This window comes from Colossoma macropomum, unplaced genomic scaffold (genome assembly GCF_904425465.1).
Source record: "Colossoma macropomum unplaced genomic scaffold, Colossoma_macropomum, whole genome shotgun sequence".
NCBI lineage: Eukaryota > Metazoa > Chordata > Actinopteri > Characiformes > Serrasalmidae > Colossoma > Colossoma macropomum.
The window spans coordinates 14522794-14540520 of NW_023494798.1; the positions used below are offsets into that span (position 1 = coordinate 14522794).

Genomic DNA, 17727 nt, shown 5'->3' on the forward strand with positions numbered 1-17727 from the left:
AGGTAGAACTTTTAATGTGAGTGTGAGAGACAGAGAAACTGTGTTTCTGTAACGACAGTTGAGAGGTGGAACTGTGTGTTTGTTAGTTTTTGTACATTTTCAGAACAAAAATGTTCTGGCTTTGTAGGGCAAAAAGCAGAGAAAAACTCCGACTGAATGGAACATCGAGGCTGTGTAGTCTCATCAGCATCAGTGAGCCAATAAGCACACTTATTCTAAGACTGTACTGCTGATTGGCTGTCTAAATTACATTCTGTGTGTGTGTTATTAACATCAGCGTTTCTTGATAAGTCTACGGTCAGTGTATGATATATCAGAGTATGATATTGCAGTGGCAGCAGTTCAAAAAGATGTAGTGGCTGGCTTCACAGAAAAACATGCACTAGCCTTCACACTCCCAGCTTCCTCCTAGCTAGTGCATATAATTGACCAACACTAAAAAATAAAGGTACTACTTAAAATAAGCATACTCTTGTAATGTATGGCATTAAAGTAGTGTATTAACGGTTATTAATTAGGTCATAAACACCTTAAATACCTTTAATACGCAGTTATAACACATAAATAAGAAGGGCAACAGTGAGCTAAGTAGTATTCATCTATATTGTTAAAACTCAGCTCTTGCTGGGTACTTATCTTAATTTGTCTTCTCCATCAGTCAGTATTATACCTGTCAGCTTCATCACACATTCATCAGATATAACAGTTACTGTTGCCCTTTTTTATTGAGAGTTAACTGCTTATAAATGATGTTTATGCCCTGATTCATAACCATTAATAAACTGATTTAAAACTATTCATGAACCCTTTATAAGTATGGTTTTATTTCGAAGTGGTACCACAATAAATAAGTAGAATAAAAATGACCCACTTCCAGTACCTCACAGTCATTTCTGGTCTAGGCCTTCACATGCTTACCGTTTGAATAAATTTAGAATAAAGTATCAAAACGCTTAGGAATTGCTGTTGAAGTCCATACATAAGTGTTGTTATCGGTGTTGAAAGATATTAAATGGTACCCAGCCCTACATGTGAGTGGGTGCGACAGTAAGTGAGACAGTGCGTGTTTCTGTAATGACAGCGATGAGGTGGAACTCTGTGTGTGTGTGTGTGTGTGTGTGTGTGTGTGTTCGGTAATGACAGTGGTGAGGTGGAGCTCTCTGTGTGTCCTTGAACCCTGGCTGGTCGCTCTGGTGTCACTCTGGGGAGTGCAGTGTTTAATACCACAGTAATTATCCTCTCCTTACTCACTACTGCAGCCCAGGTGTCTCCTTCACCCCACCTCACTGCACACATCTGAGCGTGTGTGTGTTGGGTGTTGTTCTTTTATAGCGCCTGTGCCCTGTATTTTATGCTTCTTAATATTCATGACACCTTTTCATTATCTCATGTGGGTGGGCGTCAGTGTCGTTGCTGTTTATATGTCCATGTCAGGGCCTCTGTGTGTGTGTCGCATGTATACTTAAATGTTGTCGTGTCTCTCAGTGTGTGTCGGTTTTGTGTGTGTCTGTGTGGTTCAGTGATTGTGTGTGTGTCTCCAGCCTGCCGTCTGTGCTCGTCTCCCAGTGTGTCACTAATGGCAGGTCCAGGTGTTCTTCTCAGCTCAGGGGTCCCTGGAGGTCTTGGGGTGATCCCAGGGTGGCAGTGGGGACAGGAGGTACCTGCCTCTTATTCCAGTATGTGGGGCCTCTCCTGGGCATGGCAGCCCCCTGAGGGCCTTGGCCTCACCCCCCTCTCAACCCCTCAGCCCCCTGCTGTTATCCTCCATCCCATCACCTAATGTCAGTCTCTCCAACTGACTGTCACTTATGACTTATTTACACTGAGGGAGAGAGAATGTGCTGGCTATGGCTTTAGTAGTTAAGAGAATACTCCAGTGCTTTTCAACCTGATGTCTATCTGCTACATCTGTAGCATGTGGTCAGTTCCCACAGACAATAATTTGCTGTGTTTCAACAAACAGAAGGACTTGTTCACTTGAAACATGCTTATAATAGAAGCCAGTGGGCAGTTGTTGAATTCATCTCCCCACTGCTTTATGCTATAAGTGTGTCTCAGTCAACAGACTTTTCTGTTCTTTTACTAAGTACTGGGAAATACACAATATGTCTGTGGTAATCAGTCTAACACTGCGGATGTAGCAGATAGAGATTAAGTGGAGAAACACATCTAAGAGTACTCTTTTAAGAGTTGATATCTGTTCTTTTTTCAGTACAGTTTGTTGTCTTGTAACCTCATAAACGCTAAGCTTACGATTCATTTTTGATTCTGAAGGCTTATTATCTAGTGCCCATGTGTCAAACACAAGGCCCACGGGCCTGATCTGACACAATCCTATCTGGAAGGCGAAAGTATTTTAATTTTCTATTAATATTAGCTTGTTTCACAATGCTCTGCACTGCAGTCCCCAGCATGCACTGCAACGCTATGTGCACTCTGACTCTACTACCCCGGCAACAATCTATGGGACAGCAGTCACACCACGGTTCTACACAATTCTACACAATTCAACACCAGTCATATCACCAAACACCTCAGCTGCATTTCAGCTGCAGTTCAACCAACATAACCACCTAAAGTTTGTTCAGCAGATCAGAAATTGAGCCCAAGTTTTAATGAACTTGCAGCAAAGAAAGGATGCCAGTTGTCTAGTTCAGTCAAATAGGTAGGTTTAAAAGACTGAGCTCCTGGTGACATTTCAGTTTTGAATATTGTTTTTATTTAATTATGGCCAATTTAGTAGATATTTAGTTGAAAGTAAATTAACTAACTAAATGACTATTATAAATTATTTGCTGACTACTATGAAAATCATATGTAAGTTATGTAGTTTTTGGAATGATGAACTGAAGTGTGGCCCCACAAACAGTGCTTACAGTATAAGGGGATTCAACTGCAGGTCATACAGAAATGTATGTTCATAATGTATGCTATGGTGATTTATACAGTGTCTAAATGAGGGAATAGTTGTACATCACACGTTTTTTTTATTCTTATTGCTGTAGTATTTTCAGTGTTGTTGTCTTGTCTGTGCCTGTGAAGTGCATTTCCCCTGATCCAACTGTAAGAGGCGATGTGCTAGTCCCATACAGGAGCCAAGGCACACTGGACATGATTTGTAAACTCAGTAACTACAGATACTGGATATTCCCTCATTAGGACATTGTTTAATTCACATAGCCATATATGAGCGTACATGTTTACTTTCTGTATGACCTGCTGTGCTCGTTTCAGTCTGCTGTAACAGTTAGTGGATTACTGCAGAGGCAACATGTCAGCAGGGAGTGTTTATTTGAGAGCTTGACATGGATTAAACACTCGTCTGAAATGAGGTGCTTAACCCTGCTTGCTTATGCCAAGTTGAAGAAAACAACTCTTACCCAATCAGATGTTAAACTAAACAGGCCATATTACACAGGTAACTGGCCATTAATGTGACCATAGCAAACATGTATAGCACTTCCTCCTTGTGAGAAAGTGTGTGTGTGTGGGTATGTGCATGTGCACACACATACACACATCTGAGTCAGTATGACACATTCTCCATTAGCTTCCTCCTGTAGTGTGGCAGCCTGCGGGCACACAGACTATTTTTAACAATGAGGTTTGGCTGATTGAGTTCAGAAAAATGAGAGATGGCCAGAGACAAGAATGGCCGTCTACAGAGCAAACTCAGCTACCGACCACACACATACACACACTTGCTGATTGCTCAGCGTCACGCGGATCCAATAGCCTGTGCCGTTAACCCTGTGAACCCTAGGCTTGTCATTGAGTTATTAATCTTAGTGCTTATTATTCAGCATCCACTAGTGATGTAATGAAACACATATTTCCAGGTTTGGTACGATTTTCGATTCTGAGGTGAAGATTTATTTTGAAATGTGATATTCTATGTGTTGTATTTATTCTAGGGGGCTCTACTCTGTTCTTCAGTGCTCTTCTATGCTGTTTGATTTGGCTCAGATAATTAAAGTTTAAGCTCCAAAAAGCACAACATGTAAACTTTGCATACGATTTCAGAAAAAAAGTGCAGTCGTTTGAGCATGGCTGCCTGTGTGGGATAAGCCCTTTCTGTGCCTTGATTTGGATGTATTGAAATTGTTACCTTTGGTGTCTACTATTCAGTAACTACGATAAAGAATTTAGTAACTACACTGAAACTAATATGTAATTTGCAGTCATATGCAAAAGTCAAATTACACATTTTCTTGATTTTCTAAGTGAAAAAGCTAACACATTCTCTATAGAGAACACATGTAAATAAGGCACATCCTCTGTTTGTTTGCTGAGTTTAAACATGACATTTTAAATGTACCATAAATTTTGCACAGGCCACATTTTATTTATTTTACGCCCAATATGTTAAATTCAGCAAATAAAAAGTAATTGTGCATGAAAATGTGCCAAACTTACTTTCACTTAGAAAATCAACAAAACATGTCAATTTACCAGGATCGCGCAAACAAGAAAACTAGTTATGAGGATGAGAAATTGAAGTGTGGGTCCACATACAAAGCCTTAGGGTGGGTTTGATGGATTCAAATAAAAGCACATAAACAGTTGTGTCTTTACAGTTTAGTTTAAATTACCGTCCCAGCACATGCGTCATTGCAGTTTGTCATTTTGCATGACTATAACACTTCCAGCCAGCTGTCATTCAGTGAGGATGCAGGAGTGCAGTCTCTCACTGTATGTGGGGGTGTGTGTGTGTGTGTGAGAGCTGGTAGGCCAGAGCAGGGGGAGGCAGGCAGTGAGTGCTAATAGGGGGAGCAGGTGAGCCTTAACCTGACGCCTTTCGGCTTCTGTTTGATCAAAGAGGGCCAAGCGGTGGACTACAGTGTGTGATCTCTGCCTAGAGCTCTGCTACACAGCACACGTACTCAGACAGAGACAGAGAGAGAGAGAGAGAGAAAGAGAGACACAGGGTAAGGAAAAAGAAAAAGTGAGGAAAAGCTGTTGTACGCTGTATGAAGATACATTAAACTAAGTATTATTTATTAGCTATCTATCTATATATTTATTTTATTTATTTTATGTACCCTGTATGCAGTGAAATTCAGAGGCTTTTAAATGCCCAAATAGGGGCATAATCTTCTAAAATAATTTTCACTTAATCAGAATCCTAACTAGCAATTTAATCTCAATTGCAGCAGCACGTAGCGGTCCATTTTATCTATGATTGAGGACATTCATGCTGTCAGGTCAAGATCAGGGGCTGTTTTATTAAAGTGATGGTGGCATTGATTTTCATTGATTTATTATAGTAATAACATGTTATTCTGGGTGGCTTTTGTCCCTGTACTTGTGTTTTAAACGGCAAAATTGTGCAATATAAGGGCCAATATCAGAAGTAACTTTTGTGCTTGCATGTTCTCTCTCCATCATGGCAGGGGCACACATTCAGGCTGCATGGGCCAGGGGTGAAGTGAGGCTGCTCATGCCTTCCTGCATGGCTGAGAAAACAGCTGTTTCCCATTGACTCAGTGTTCAGAGGAAACCTGACTGCTCAGGGACAGGCAGACATACGAGAGAGCAAGAGGACAGAGACTGTCCATAAAGAGAGTCAGTCATCAAAGGAATATAATCTAACTGCAAACAAAGGATGAAGGTCAGCTCATGTCAGGTGGAGGGAAAACAAGTATGAGGGCAGGAAACAGAGGAAGAGTGTGATAGAGTTAGTGAAGGAGATGCTGAAGAGCGAAGACGTGCGGTAAAAAGCGGTAGCAGATGCCAGATGTCTTGGCCTGCCGACGCTGGAACAGCGGAGAGCCTTGTTTTGGTACACTTCACATGTAATTAATGTGCAGCTGTTTAACGGTGCAGGCCCCCGCCGCTAACACACACCGCGCAGCACCGGAGTCAAACGCCTCTTAACCACTGCCAGTGCCCCTTTCGTCACGCAACATCCTTCTCTCCTTCTCTCTTCACCTCTCTTCTCCTTTTCTCTATCACACGCATGCACCCTTGGCTTTTTTCATGTACTGCTTACAAGTGTTCCATTTTGTCTATGTAGCTCAGATTCTATAGGACATGTGTACATATTTTTATCTTAACATGTATTGCTTTCATCTGTGTTTAAGCCTATGTCAACCTCCCAAAGGTTAGCTTCGATTAACCCCATAAACTAAAGCTGGACGATATTCAAGTTCAAGGCACACAATGTCACAATATTTATTTTTTTCTAACTTCTGAAAAGCTAGAACAGGTGAAGTAGTTATGTAATTTATCGTGATAACGATAAATATTGTCATACTGTCCAGCCATACCCTTAAACCCTATGCATATTTTTATAGTTATTAAGACTTATTAAAATGTATTTAATTATTCAGTAACTTCTATGAAACTAAAATGTAAAGTATGTGGTCATGAGAGTGAGGAACTAAAGTGTGGGCCCACATACAGGTCCTTAGAGTTTTATGGGGTTAAAGGGACCAAATGTGGGCCTGAACTTCAGTTAATCACAAATCCAGCAGCCTGTACTGTTAAATCATTAAGGCACTCTCTTAACTGCATCATTTATGAGACGTTTACATTATGTCACATGCGTTGTTTTGTGTGAGTACCTTTGCTATTGTCAAGTTTTGTAGTGCCAAATAACTCATAATAGTTGCTGAATAATATGTCTTAAGATTAGCAACTGAATACTAAGCCTGCAGTTTAATGAGTTAACCTATTCTAAACCACAGAGGAAATTTGTGTTCCTCTTATGGAAGCTGTGGAGATGGAATGGTCAACTTCCTGCCCTCACATGCTGTGTCCCCATTTTTGGACATCCTCACCTGGGGGTCTCCAGAGGGAATCTGGGGGGTTGAGGGTCCAGCTCTCAGCTGGCCCCATATGTGTGTGTCCTCCACTCGCGGCCTCCGGCCCCCTGCCCTTCACCTTCTGCCCTGGGAACAAGGCCGGCTGCTTGGACACTTTTGGGCGCCAAATGCTCCATATGGGCCGTGGGCAGCATGTGTGTGTGTCCTCCAGGACTCTGGCCCCTGACAGACTGCCTATGCTGTGACATCACCATTCTGTGTGTTTGTGTGTGTGTGTGTGTATGTGTGTGTTTGTGTTTGTGTGTGTGTGTAGGTGAGTGTCCTCCAGGATTCTGGTCTCTGACAGACTTCCGGCCCAGTGACATCACCTTCTAGTGTGTGTGTGTGTGTCGGTCCACACTGTGTGTGTGTGTGTGTGTGTGTGTTTTCATATATCTCCAGCACAAAACCAGAGGGGTGAAAAGGTTAACCTACAATAATTCTTATTATATACATGTGCTTACATTTATACAGTTCTGTGCAACAGTAAGAGACCACCATTCATTTATTTAATTTCCAGTCAAGCCAGCCAGTAAGTTCAAATTATTCATTTTCAGGAGATATTTATATGGAGATTAGATATAAAATAGTTCACTTGTACAAAGAAGAGGAAACCAAATGGAAAAGGAGGAGTTGACAAAATGATTAATAGATAATAGAATAGAAAATGGGACTTCTAACAACTATGCAAGACCTGGTAGACCACAAAAACCATCTCATCAGATAAACAGTACTAAAAGCTTTCTGTCAGAGAGAAAATCAGTCTCCATTCTTGCTTCAGATCTGAAAAACTCCACAGGTGTTTCTGTCCGTCCTTCTACTGTAAGAAGGCAACTCAATGCTGTGAATCTGAAAGGATGTGTAGCTGTCAAGAAGCTGTAACTGAGAAATGGAAGTAGACAAAAAAGAAGACAGTTTGCACTAGAAACTGAAATCAAAAAGGTCTTGTGGACTTATGAGTCTACATTTGTAATTGGAATTACCTGAATTGGAACTTTGGAGATGTTTATATAAGCATGTAAAAATCTGTGCAAAATACTGAAAGCAAGTTTCTTAAAAAGAATAAAAGCTGTAATAAAGGCAAAGAATGGGCACACCAAATACTGAAAAAATATGTGTAATTGTTGGGGCGTCTGTGTAATTTTCTGTTAAATATTTGTTTCCTGCTTTTTTCCTGATTCCTGTAACCAGTTCTTATGGCTGTTGTGATTGATTGTAATAACAATACTGTTGAACAGTACAGTATAATGTAGCACATATGTATGATCCCATGTTCTTACGTAGTATAAAAATAAGTGTATTTGTGTAGGTCCACATGATTGTGAGTCCTCTAGGAGATGGACCCTAACAGACTGGATCCCCTGGGTCCCCTGTAAGGCAGTGAGAGTTGTGCCAGGGGTCCAGCATGCACAGACTGGAGTGTCAGCTTCATCAAGCAGGCACTGTCAGTGGACAGGAGGGTGTGTGTGTTTGTCCAGTAGGAGCAGGCCCCTGACAGACTGTCTCCCTTGAGCAGCAGAGGGGCACAGAGCAGACTGGGTGTGTGTCAGCATGGCTACCCAAGGGGACAGTGTGGAACAGTATGGAGGAGCAAGACTGGAGTTTGACTGCGCATTCATGTGCATTTGTGTATGTGTGTGTGTGTGTGCTTATGATTGTGTGTGTATTTCAGTATCCCAAAACAGGTGTTTGGTCTCAGAGACTGCTCTCAAAGGACTGTTGACCATGTGGTCAGCTCCTGTGTATTGCCCCCTCCCTTTCTCTCTTTCACTCTCTCCGTCTTTCTCTGTCTCTCGACCCAGCTTTGTCCTCTGTCATGTTTGTTTATGGCTGTCCTGTTGCCTAGGAGAGAAAGGAAGGAAGGAAGACAGGGAAGAGTGAGGCCTGCCCTCAGTGAGAGAGAGGCAGGAGAGGAGAGAAATGTGGAGGTGTGGTAACAAACAAAAGAATGGGGCAGAAGAGGTTCAGACAAATAAAGCACTTATAGGGGTGAGAGAGAGAAGGGGAGTGAGAGAGGTATAGAGAGAGGGAGAAAGAACCTCTTGCAAGTTTGCTTTCCCCTGGCTGTTGCTCCAGGCTTGTCTGACTGGCGTGCTGGGCTGCCCTGTGGGAGCTCGGGGTGGAAGTTGTTTTTCTGCCCCCTATGGTGCGGCTCTCCAGCCTGGGGCAGTGGGCAGAGGGCCAGGGGGAAGGGGCTGGGAGCCGGGCAGGGGGGCTGCTGGGAAAGGTGGAGGCCTGGGCAGGGGGCCAGGCTTAAAGGTGGAGGCAGTGGTGCTGGGGGAGGTTGTGGAATGTGACTAGGTGAAGGCAAAGAGATACAAATCCTGAGCCTCCTTCTCTAAAAAGAGAATTAGGCCTGGATCTCCACTTGAATTTTTTCCAACAGTGGCTGCATGCTATAGATAATGGCCAGCTCTGATTAGTATTGGCAAGGCCCTGTGCTAATAGCATTAGTGTGATTGTGTCTGTGACTGCTGATGGCTGGCTAGCTCCTTTTATATCGTCCTCTTGGCATGCAAGCTGTATCTAGAAATGTGAGCAACACTACCATTTTTAAAGGTATTGTGGTTTTACCAGCAAAAGGAGTTGACAGGGTTAAGATGTTTTTCATCTGGCTGTTGATGGATCAAATGTAAATAATTGTTAGGTGCAAATTGCTGTGACTAGCCATGATTTGACTTTGACTATGAGGGCAGTGTGCCATGTTTTTTCCTTCTGGCTGGCACTGTCACTGAAGAGTGATCCAGAAGTTGGCACGGTCTAGCCAGTTCAAAAACTACTGTGAGAAGACAGATATTGAGACTTAAGCAAGACCAGCACCTCTTCTAATCTAGATTTATAACAGAATTTATCTGGCCAGAGCTGAATGTTTGCCTTCACTTTGTCTAGCCAGAGGGACTGAGTTGATTCAATGGATTATGCTGGAATGAATATGGAACAGGCTTAGCGTTCAGTGCAGCCCATATTAAAGATGCATACTTATTGTTGTCTACTCTGTAATATGAGTCTTGGCTTGTGTTAACTATTGTGAAGCTGCTGCAATGGCTCATGTGTGAGTTAGTTTGGGATGGCCTGGTGCTGCATGTTCTCACTGTATAAGCCTCCCCTGAATGTGTCCAATCCTTAATGAACAGGCCAGCCCGGCTGGTTCCCTATAGTAGGGCCATTCACCAAAAGCCTTAGCCCTGGGATGGTTCTGCTGTTGGGAGAGATGGAGGGGATCCCTCCATGCCTTTCTCTCTCTCTTTCTCTTTTTCTCTCTGTCTCTCTTTCGCTCCCCCCTGTCCTTGTGTCTGATGAGCAGGAAGAGGACAGACGTCAGACTGGGCAAGTCTTCATTACAGCCCATCCACCATGTTTCTGGCCCGGCATGCCGGCGCATTGGCCAGCCCATTAGCCAGGCCGGCATGGTCCGCTCTGGCCCGGGCTGATGGCGGCATGGTGGTGTTCGTTGGCGGGGGAGGGGGTGCTCTTGAAGGAGAAACGGCCACCGATCAGGTGCTGCTGGTGGCTTCTTCTGTCACCACGTGTTTCCATTATTGCGTCCCCCAATTATCGGGCCCCAGCTCAAAGCAGGGTGGCTAGTCTGTCCCTGGACATCAGAGCGTGTGCGACTGCTGCTTCACCTTCCTCGCTCCATCCTTCCATCCTGCACTCCTCCCCTCCACCTGGGACAGGCCGGCAAGGCGAAGGCCAGCGCCACTGGAACAGCCACCAGGACAGCCTGTTAATGCAGTAATGAGTCACAACATGAAAGACAGTTTGGAGACAGAAAGAAAGGGAACAAGTGAGAAAAGAGTTGACAGAGAGGGAGGAGAGGGAGGGAAAGAGAAAGAAACAGGCCGAGAGAAGGCGGCCATCAGGGCCGCAAGAAACAAACTTAGCGCAAGAGAGGGAGCAGTGAGTTTCCGAGGCTGTTCCTGTCTCCGGCTGCTCCCCCCTCCCATCCCTTTCGTTTTTTTCTCCTCTCTTTCTTTCTGTTTCTTTTCTAATTTAACTTTTCATTGAAATTTCTTACCCTGTTTAGCGCTCTTGCCAAGTCCCCCAGCGGACGGATGACAAAAGCCCTCTAAAAGCCATGTGATCTTCCATTTTCCGAACAGCCACACTTCTGAGGATTAAGGCTATTTAATGACTATAATCTCCCTCTTTCTCAAAAGTGATTTCTCACATTCTGTCGCAGTCAGAGGGATTGCATTAGCATTAATAGATTTATAATTCGCCAGAATGACCACATGTGCCAGGAGTTTTTTTTTTCTCCCCCCTCCTCCTCCTCTGTTTCTATTCTTCTTCTCTCCTCTTAGTTCTTTTCTCTTTTTGCCTCCTTTTCTCCGGTTCCATGCTTGAGCAAGTGTTTCTTTGTATCTCTTGCCCTGTGGTAGGGTGCACGGCTGTACTACAACGGGTAGGCTTACCTGTCAGTCAGCGTAAACCCCCTCCTGTCTCCTCCCCTCTTCTACCCTTCTGTCCCCTCCTCTCACCTCCACAGTGTCCAGATCAGAGGCTGGTCTGTCAGGGGCCACAGTCTTATTGTGTAGCCAAAGAATTCACCACAGTTAAGTCCCTTATGGGCTTTTATTCTGGGCTCTTTCATTGGGGCACTGAGGCACTCTCTCTCTCCTGTGTCGCCGGGGTTTAGGTTGTTTTGGGATGGCTCTTATCCTGACATGGACACAAAAGCTTGTGGGGGGGGACTATAGTGACTGGAGCAGGAGGCACAGGGGGAGTCTTACTGTAATCTGAGAAAGTGACAGAGACTGAGAGAAGGAGGGGAGTAGCACAGACACAAACATCTGCACTGTCGGATTTCTTTTCGGTAAACGTTACCACGTTGCTGCCATCTCTCCAGGTTGCTTGATCTATGTCTGTATTTATTTTACGCCACTTGCTCTTCTTTTTGTTTTACTAACTGTAAGCATTTTCTTAATGATGGATGTGACACTTCTTTCAGCATCAGCTCTGATACTGATATCTCTATTTTTACATTTTTTTTTTTTTACTTCTGCAGCCTCTAAATTCATTTCTTGCTTGGAGCTAAATTCATAATTCATGGTTTTACAAATTTCTGCCCACAAACCCCCGTGGAGATTTATTTGTTCTGCACAGCACCTACATTTTAAAGTGGATCGATTCATCACATGAATTTATTTTCCACAAATTCTGCTGCGCTCACCTTTGTACGCATGGGGAGAGTGGGCGGAAGTGAAATCCTACTATTGCCATATGGAGTTACAATTATTTGTAGTTTGTACAATACAAGCTGATGTGAAGCACTTTTCTTTGTACAGTTTTGCTTATTTTTGTTTCAAAGCCAGGGCAAAACTTGCAACATTGTTTCAGCACTCTTTCAGGTATAACTGTGTTTAGAACATGCAAGTGTACCGTTACATTGGCTCATCGGTATGGATGGACTTTTTTTTGGGCTGAGGAGTGGAAGTGGATTTACTCTCTGTAAACATTTGGGTTTTTGGAATGTGAAATACCAGAGGCTTTTTTTCTGCAGCACATTAACAGTGAACATAAAAACTCTGCGAAATAAAGCAAACAAACAGGCAGTGATAGAAAATTCTGTGTTTGTCTGAGCCACAGTGGGACTGTGCACACGCAGCAGCCCTGCTCAATAAGTCATGAGCTCTCTCCCTTGCTTTCCTTTGGAGGCTGCTAGTCGAGATGCTAAATAGATGACGTTTGGACTGTGTCAGGCCCCATCAGATTGCACAAAACAGGACAGAATTAAGTACATCCCGCTTTGTATATATTTGTATAATATATGTGTGCTGTAATCTAGACTAGCCCTGTGTTTGCGTAAACAGCAAAAAATCAAATAATCCAGTGTTTTGATTTTGCACACATTGTCCTGTAGAAGGACCTGGCTGTTTCCATTTGCTCTAATCGCTTTTAAAAACCTTTTCAATCTGGTGGCCGTAATGAAAAATATTATAAATCCAAATCTGGAGATGGTAAGCTTGTTTGCAGAGGGAGCATAAAAGGATAAAAATTATATTTCTGTCCTTATTTCTCCACTCCTGTGGGATTAGATGTCTTTAGTTCTTTGCTTCTATTTAGATAATTTTTCTTCCTCTTTAACATTTTAATTCTGTCTGTGTTTTGCATTGCAGATGGCGACGATGACCCAGGGCTCTCCTGGGTGGCGTCCTCTCCCTCCAGCAAAGACGTGGCATCACCATCGCAGATGCTGGGGGACGGCTGCTGCGATCTGGGCATGGGCACAGGGGAGGAGGAAGGAGGCTCTGGCCTGCCTTATCCCTGCCAGTTCTGCGACAAGTCCTTCAGTCGCCTCAGCTACCTGAAGCGCCATGAGCAGATCCACAGTGACAAACTGCCCTTCAAGTGCACCTTCTGCAGTCGACTCTTCAAGCACAAGCGCAGCCGTGACCGTCACGTCAAGCTACACACCGGCGACAAGAAGTATAGCTGCCAGGAGTGTGAGGCTGCATTCTCACGTAGCGACCACCTCAAGATCCATCTGAAGACGCACAGTTCCAGTAAGCCCTTTAAGTGCAGCGTTTGCAAGCGTGGCTTCTCCTCCACCTCTTCACTGCAAAGCCACATGCAGGCCCATAGGAAGAACAAGGAGCACATGGCAAAAAAAGACCAGGGCAAACGTGACGGGTCCACAGGTGATGCTGCTGACCAAGACCAGGACTTATACATGTGCGATTACTGTGAGGAAACTTTCAGCCAGACTGATGAATTAGAGAAGCATGTGCTTACACGCCACCCCCAGCTTTCAGACCGTGCAGAACTTCAGTGCATCCACTGCCCAGAGATCTTCAGTGATGAAGGCACCCTGCTCACCCATATCGACCGAACACATGCCAACAAGAAACACAAGTGCCCCATGTGTGCAGAGCAGTTCTCATCAGTAGAAGATGTCTACTGTCACCTTGACAGCCACCGCCAGCCTGACTCCAGCAACCACAGTGCCAGTCCTGATCCAGTGCTGGGCAGTGTGGCATCCATGAGCAGCGCCACTCCTGATTCCAGCGCTTCATTGGAAAGAGGGTCAACCCCAGACTCAACTCTCAAACCTGTACAGGGTAGGCGCAAACTAGCCCCATCCTCCGATCATGATGAAGGAGGCTGGTCAGGTAAGGTGACGTATAGTTGCCCTTATTGCTCCAAGAGAGATTTCAACAGCCTGGCTGTTCTAGAGATTCACCTGAAGACTATCCATGCAGACAAACCTCAGCAGAGCCACACCTGTCAACTGTGTTTAGACACCCTGCCTACTCTTTACAATCTTAATGAGCATGTGCGCAAAGCACATCGATCCAGCGGGGGCTCTTCGTCCAACTTTCCACTTTTGCAGTTCAGCAATGTTTCTGCTTTTCACTGCAACTACTGCCCAGACATGTTTGCAGACATCAACAGCCTTCAAGAGCACATCCGTGTCTCCCACTGCTTGCCTGGTGGTGTGGTTGCTGGCTCCACCACTTTGGAGGGCAACCATGCCTTCTTCTGCAATCAGTGTTCAATGGGTTTCCTGACAGAGTCCTCCCTCACCGAACACATCCAGCAGACCCACTGCAGCAGTGGCGGTGGTGTGACCAAGATGGAGTCTCCGGTATTGCAGCCTTCACAGTCCTTTATGGAGGTGTACTCTTGCCCTTACTGCACCAATTCTCCAATCTTTGGCTCACTTCTCAAGCTCACTAAACACATTAAGGAGAATCACAAGAACATCCCACTAGCCAACAACAAACGCAAAGTTAAAGTAGCAGACCTGAGCCCCGCCTCCTCTGATGTGGAGATCTCCTCTCCTAAACGCCACAGAGTGGCCAGTGATGCCACTCAGGCAGGTGCTAATGGGGACTACCCCTGCAATCAGTGTGACCTTCGTTTCACCAGCTTTGAGGGTTTCCAGACCCACCTCAAGTCCCACCTGGAAGTCCTACTGAGGAGACAGTCTTGTCCTCAGTGCAACAAAGAGGACTTTGACTCTCAAGAATCCCTGCTGCAGCACTTGACCATCCACTACACCACCACCTCCACGCAGTATGTTTGTGAGAGCTGTGACAAACAGTTCTCATCTGTGGATGACCTGCAAAAGCACTTGCTGGACATGCACACTTTTGTGCTCTACCACTGCACTTTGTGTCAGGAGGTATTTGACTCCAAGGTCTCCATCCAAGTCCACCTGGCTGTCAAACACAGCAATGAAAAGAAAATGTACCGCTGCACAGCATGTGCATGGGACTTCCGCAAAGAGAGTGACCTGCAGACGCATGTAAAGCACACTCACCTGAATCAACCCACCGGGCCTGGGGTTGCCGGCAAAGCTCGCAAGTGCATTTTCTGTGGGAGAGAGTTTTGGCACAGAGGTGGAGCTCCAGTGCCACATCACCACCCACAGTAAAAAATTTAATTGCCGCTTCTGCGGGAAGGCCTTCCATGCCATTGTCCTGCTGGAGAGACATCTCAGAGAGAAGCATTGCATGTTTGATGGAGGAAATGGCAATGGAAATGGAGGAAGTCAGAACGGAACTCCCAATGGGGTGACACAAAGCTCTAAACGTGGAGGAGGAGGTTCAACTGCAGCTGCTGAGCAGGCCGACCTGCAGAACATGCTTTTGAAGGGAGGGACCCAGGAAACAGCCAACAGCCATGAAGCCAGTGGAGGAGAGGAGGAGATGGACGCCTCAGAACCGATGTATGCTTGTGACATCTGTGGTGCTGCTTATACCATGGAGTCACTGCTCCAAAACCACCGGTTGCGTGATCATAATATAAGGCCTGGCGAGGATGATGCAGGGTCCCGTAAAAAGAAGGCTGATTTCATCAAGGGCAATCACAAGTGCAATGTCTGCTCAAGGACCTTCTTCTCAGAGAATGGCCTGAGGGAACATGCCCAAACCCACCGTGGTCCAGCGAAACATTACATGTGCCCCATCTGCGGAGAACGTTTCCCTTCTTTGCTGACCCTCACAGAGCACAAAGTCACCCACAGCAAGAGCCTGGACACAGGCACCTGCCGTATCTGCAAGATGCCCCTGCAAAGTGAGGAGGAATTCATTGAGCACTGCCAGATGCACCCAGACCTGAGAAACTCGCTGACAGGCTTCCGCTGTGTAGTCTGCATGCAGACCGTCACCTCCACCCTAGAGCTGAAGATCCATGGCACCTTCCACATGCAGAAGCTTTCTTCGTCAGGGGGCAGTGGCGGAGGAGGAGGGTCAGCCTCATCATCTCCCAATGGCCAGTTGCAGGCCCACAAGCTCTATAAATGTGCCCTCTGCTTGAAAGAGTTTAAGAACAAGCAGGAGCTTGTCAAGCTGGACGTCAATGGCCTGCCTTTCGGGCTGTGTGCTAGTTGCATGAGCCGAGGCACCAACGGTCAGTCATCTAGCGGGGTTGTGACCCCTCAGGAGCCAGGGGAAAAAGGCACCACCGGGCTACGATGCCCTGAGTGCGCTGTGAAGTTTGAGACCTTGGAAGATCTGGAAAGCCATGTTCAGGTGGACCATCCTGAGATGAGCCCAGAGACCAGTGCATCTAAGAAGGTGACGGAGGCTTCACCTGTCCCTAAAGTAAGTGTCAACGATTTTTCTTTTATTGCTAACGTACTATGTAAGGAGAAGTTGTGTGGAAAAAACAGTCTTGCAGTTGTTAAAATATTTTAACTCTTGATCTTTTTTCCCCAGTATATAATGTGATATAATTATCAACATAAAGTCTAAAGTTCATAGATCTCAGTTTCGCATCAGAAGAAAGATGCCAAAAAAGCGTTCTCTGCATTATTAGCTCACGTTTGTAAATGAGATGTGAGTGCAAAAGAACCTTTTTACAGTTTAAATCTCCACATAATGTAAAAATATCTTAAATGGATACATTTACATTATGTGAATTTTGTTTAATCCTTTAAAAGGTTCTTCATACTCACCAGTCTCTTTTCAAACATTTTTTCAGTGGCATCACTCAAAGAACCATTTGTGGCACTTTCTTACGGCTAAAAGTGCTTTTTAGGTTATCTGAGATTTTTCTCTGGTTTTCCATTTTGTCTTTTCTCTGCTTTTTATTCCTTTTCTTAATATCTCATTTCTTTTGTCAGACGAATGAGGAATTTTATGGTATGTCTCTTGAAAATAAAAGATATTGCCAGTAACTACTTTATAGTGGTATTTGTCTGACTTCCCAGTATGTACTGGCTCGCACAGAGATGTGTGAATTCATGACTGCATTACCGTGGGCCCCAGAGGGTTCTGCTGTCTCATCCTGCTGGGCTATTGTACAGCCTGTTCGCTCTGCTAGATATTGACAGTGAACTTCCAAGGTCGCTCTTTACCTGTGCTTTTGTCTTGGCTCAGTGGAACAGATAGGAAAATTTTGATGGCAAGATAGGCAGGCAGAGTGTGTGCACACATCCATGCATGCGTGTTGTGAATAAAATAACCTGCTTTGAGTCCTGATATCCTGTGTCTTATTTTGCAGAAGAAGACGTATCAGTGCATTAAATGCCAAATGACCTTTGAGACAGAACGCGAGATCCAGATCCACGTTGCCAATCACATGATAGGTGAGTGGAACACCTTTGCCGCGCGTGTGTGTAACTGTGTGTTTGTGTGTGTGGGTGGCTGTTTGCCAGCCGCTCCTCCTGCTCTCCTCTCGTGCTCGCTGCCCTGGCCCTGCCCAGCCCTCTCTCTCCCTGCACACAGGTGTGAGACAGACAGGTGAAATGAACAGCTCTATTTCTGGAAGCGCAGACGTCGCTCTCGACAGCTGTTCCATTGTTTAACACTTGACTGCGCAGCTGAGGCCACGGCTGCGGGTCTGATTGCTCTGTTAACTCTTCACCACGCAGCCGAGGCTGGGACTACAGGTCTCGCTCCTTCTGCAAAGGCCAACAAACAATTAGGTTCTCTGTGTTTTTCCCCTTCACTTCATTCCCGGTGCTCATCTT

At 45.1% G+C, this 17727-nt stretch overlaps 1 protein-coding gene across 1 annotated transcript in view; it reads left to right on the forward strand.

Annotated features, from left to right (window-relative positions):
- The window catches only part of znf423 (zinc finger protein 423), a 193731-nt gene that overhangs the window by 75826 nt on the left and 100178 nt on the right, over nt 1-17727 (forward strand). Inside the window, 3 exon segments of the mRNA XM_036584852.1 lie at nt 12926-15129; nt 15131-16357; nt 17259-17343. Of these exon segments, the coding sequence (XP_036440745.1) occupies nt 12926-15129; nt 15131-16357; nt 17259-17343 (3516 nt within the window).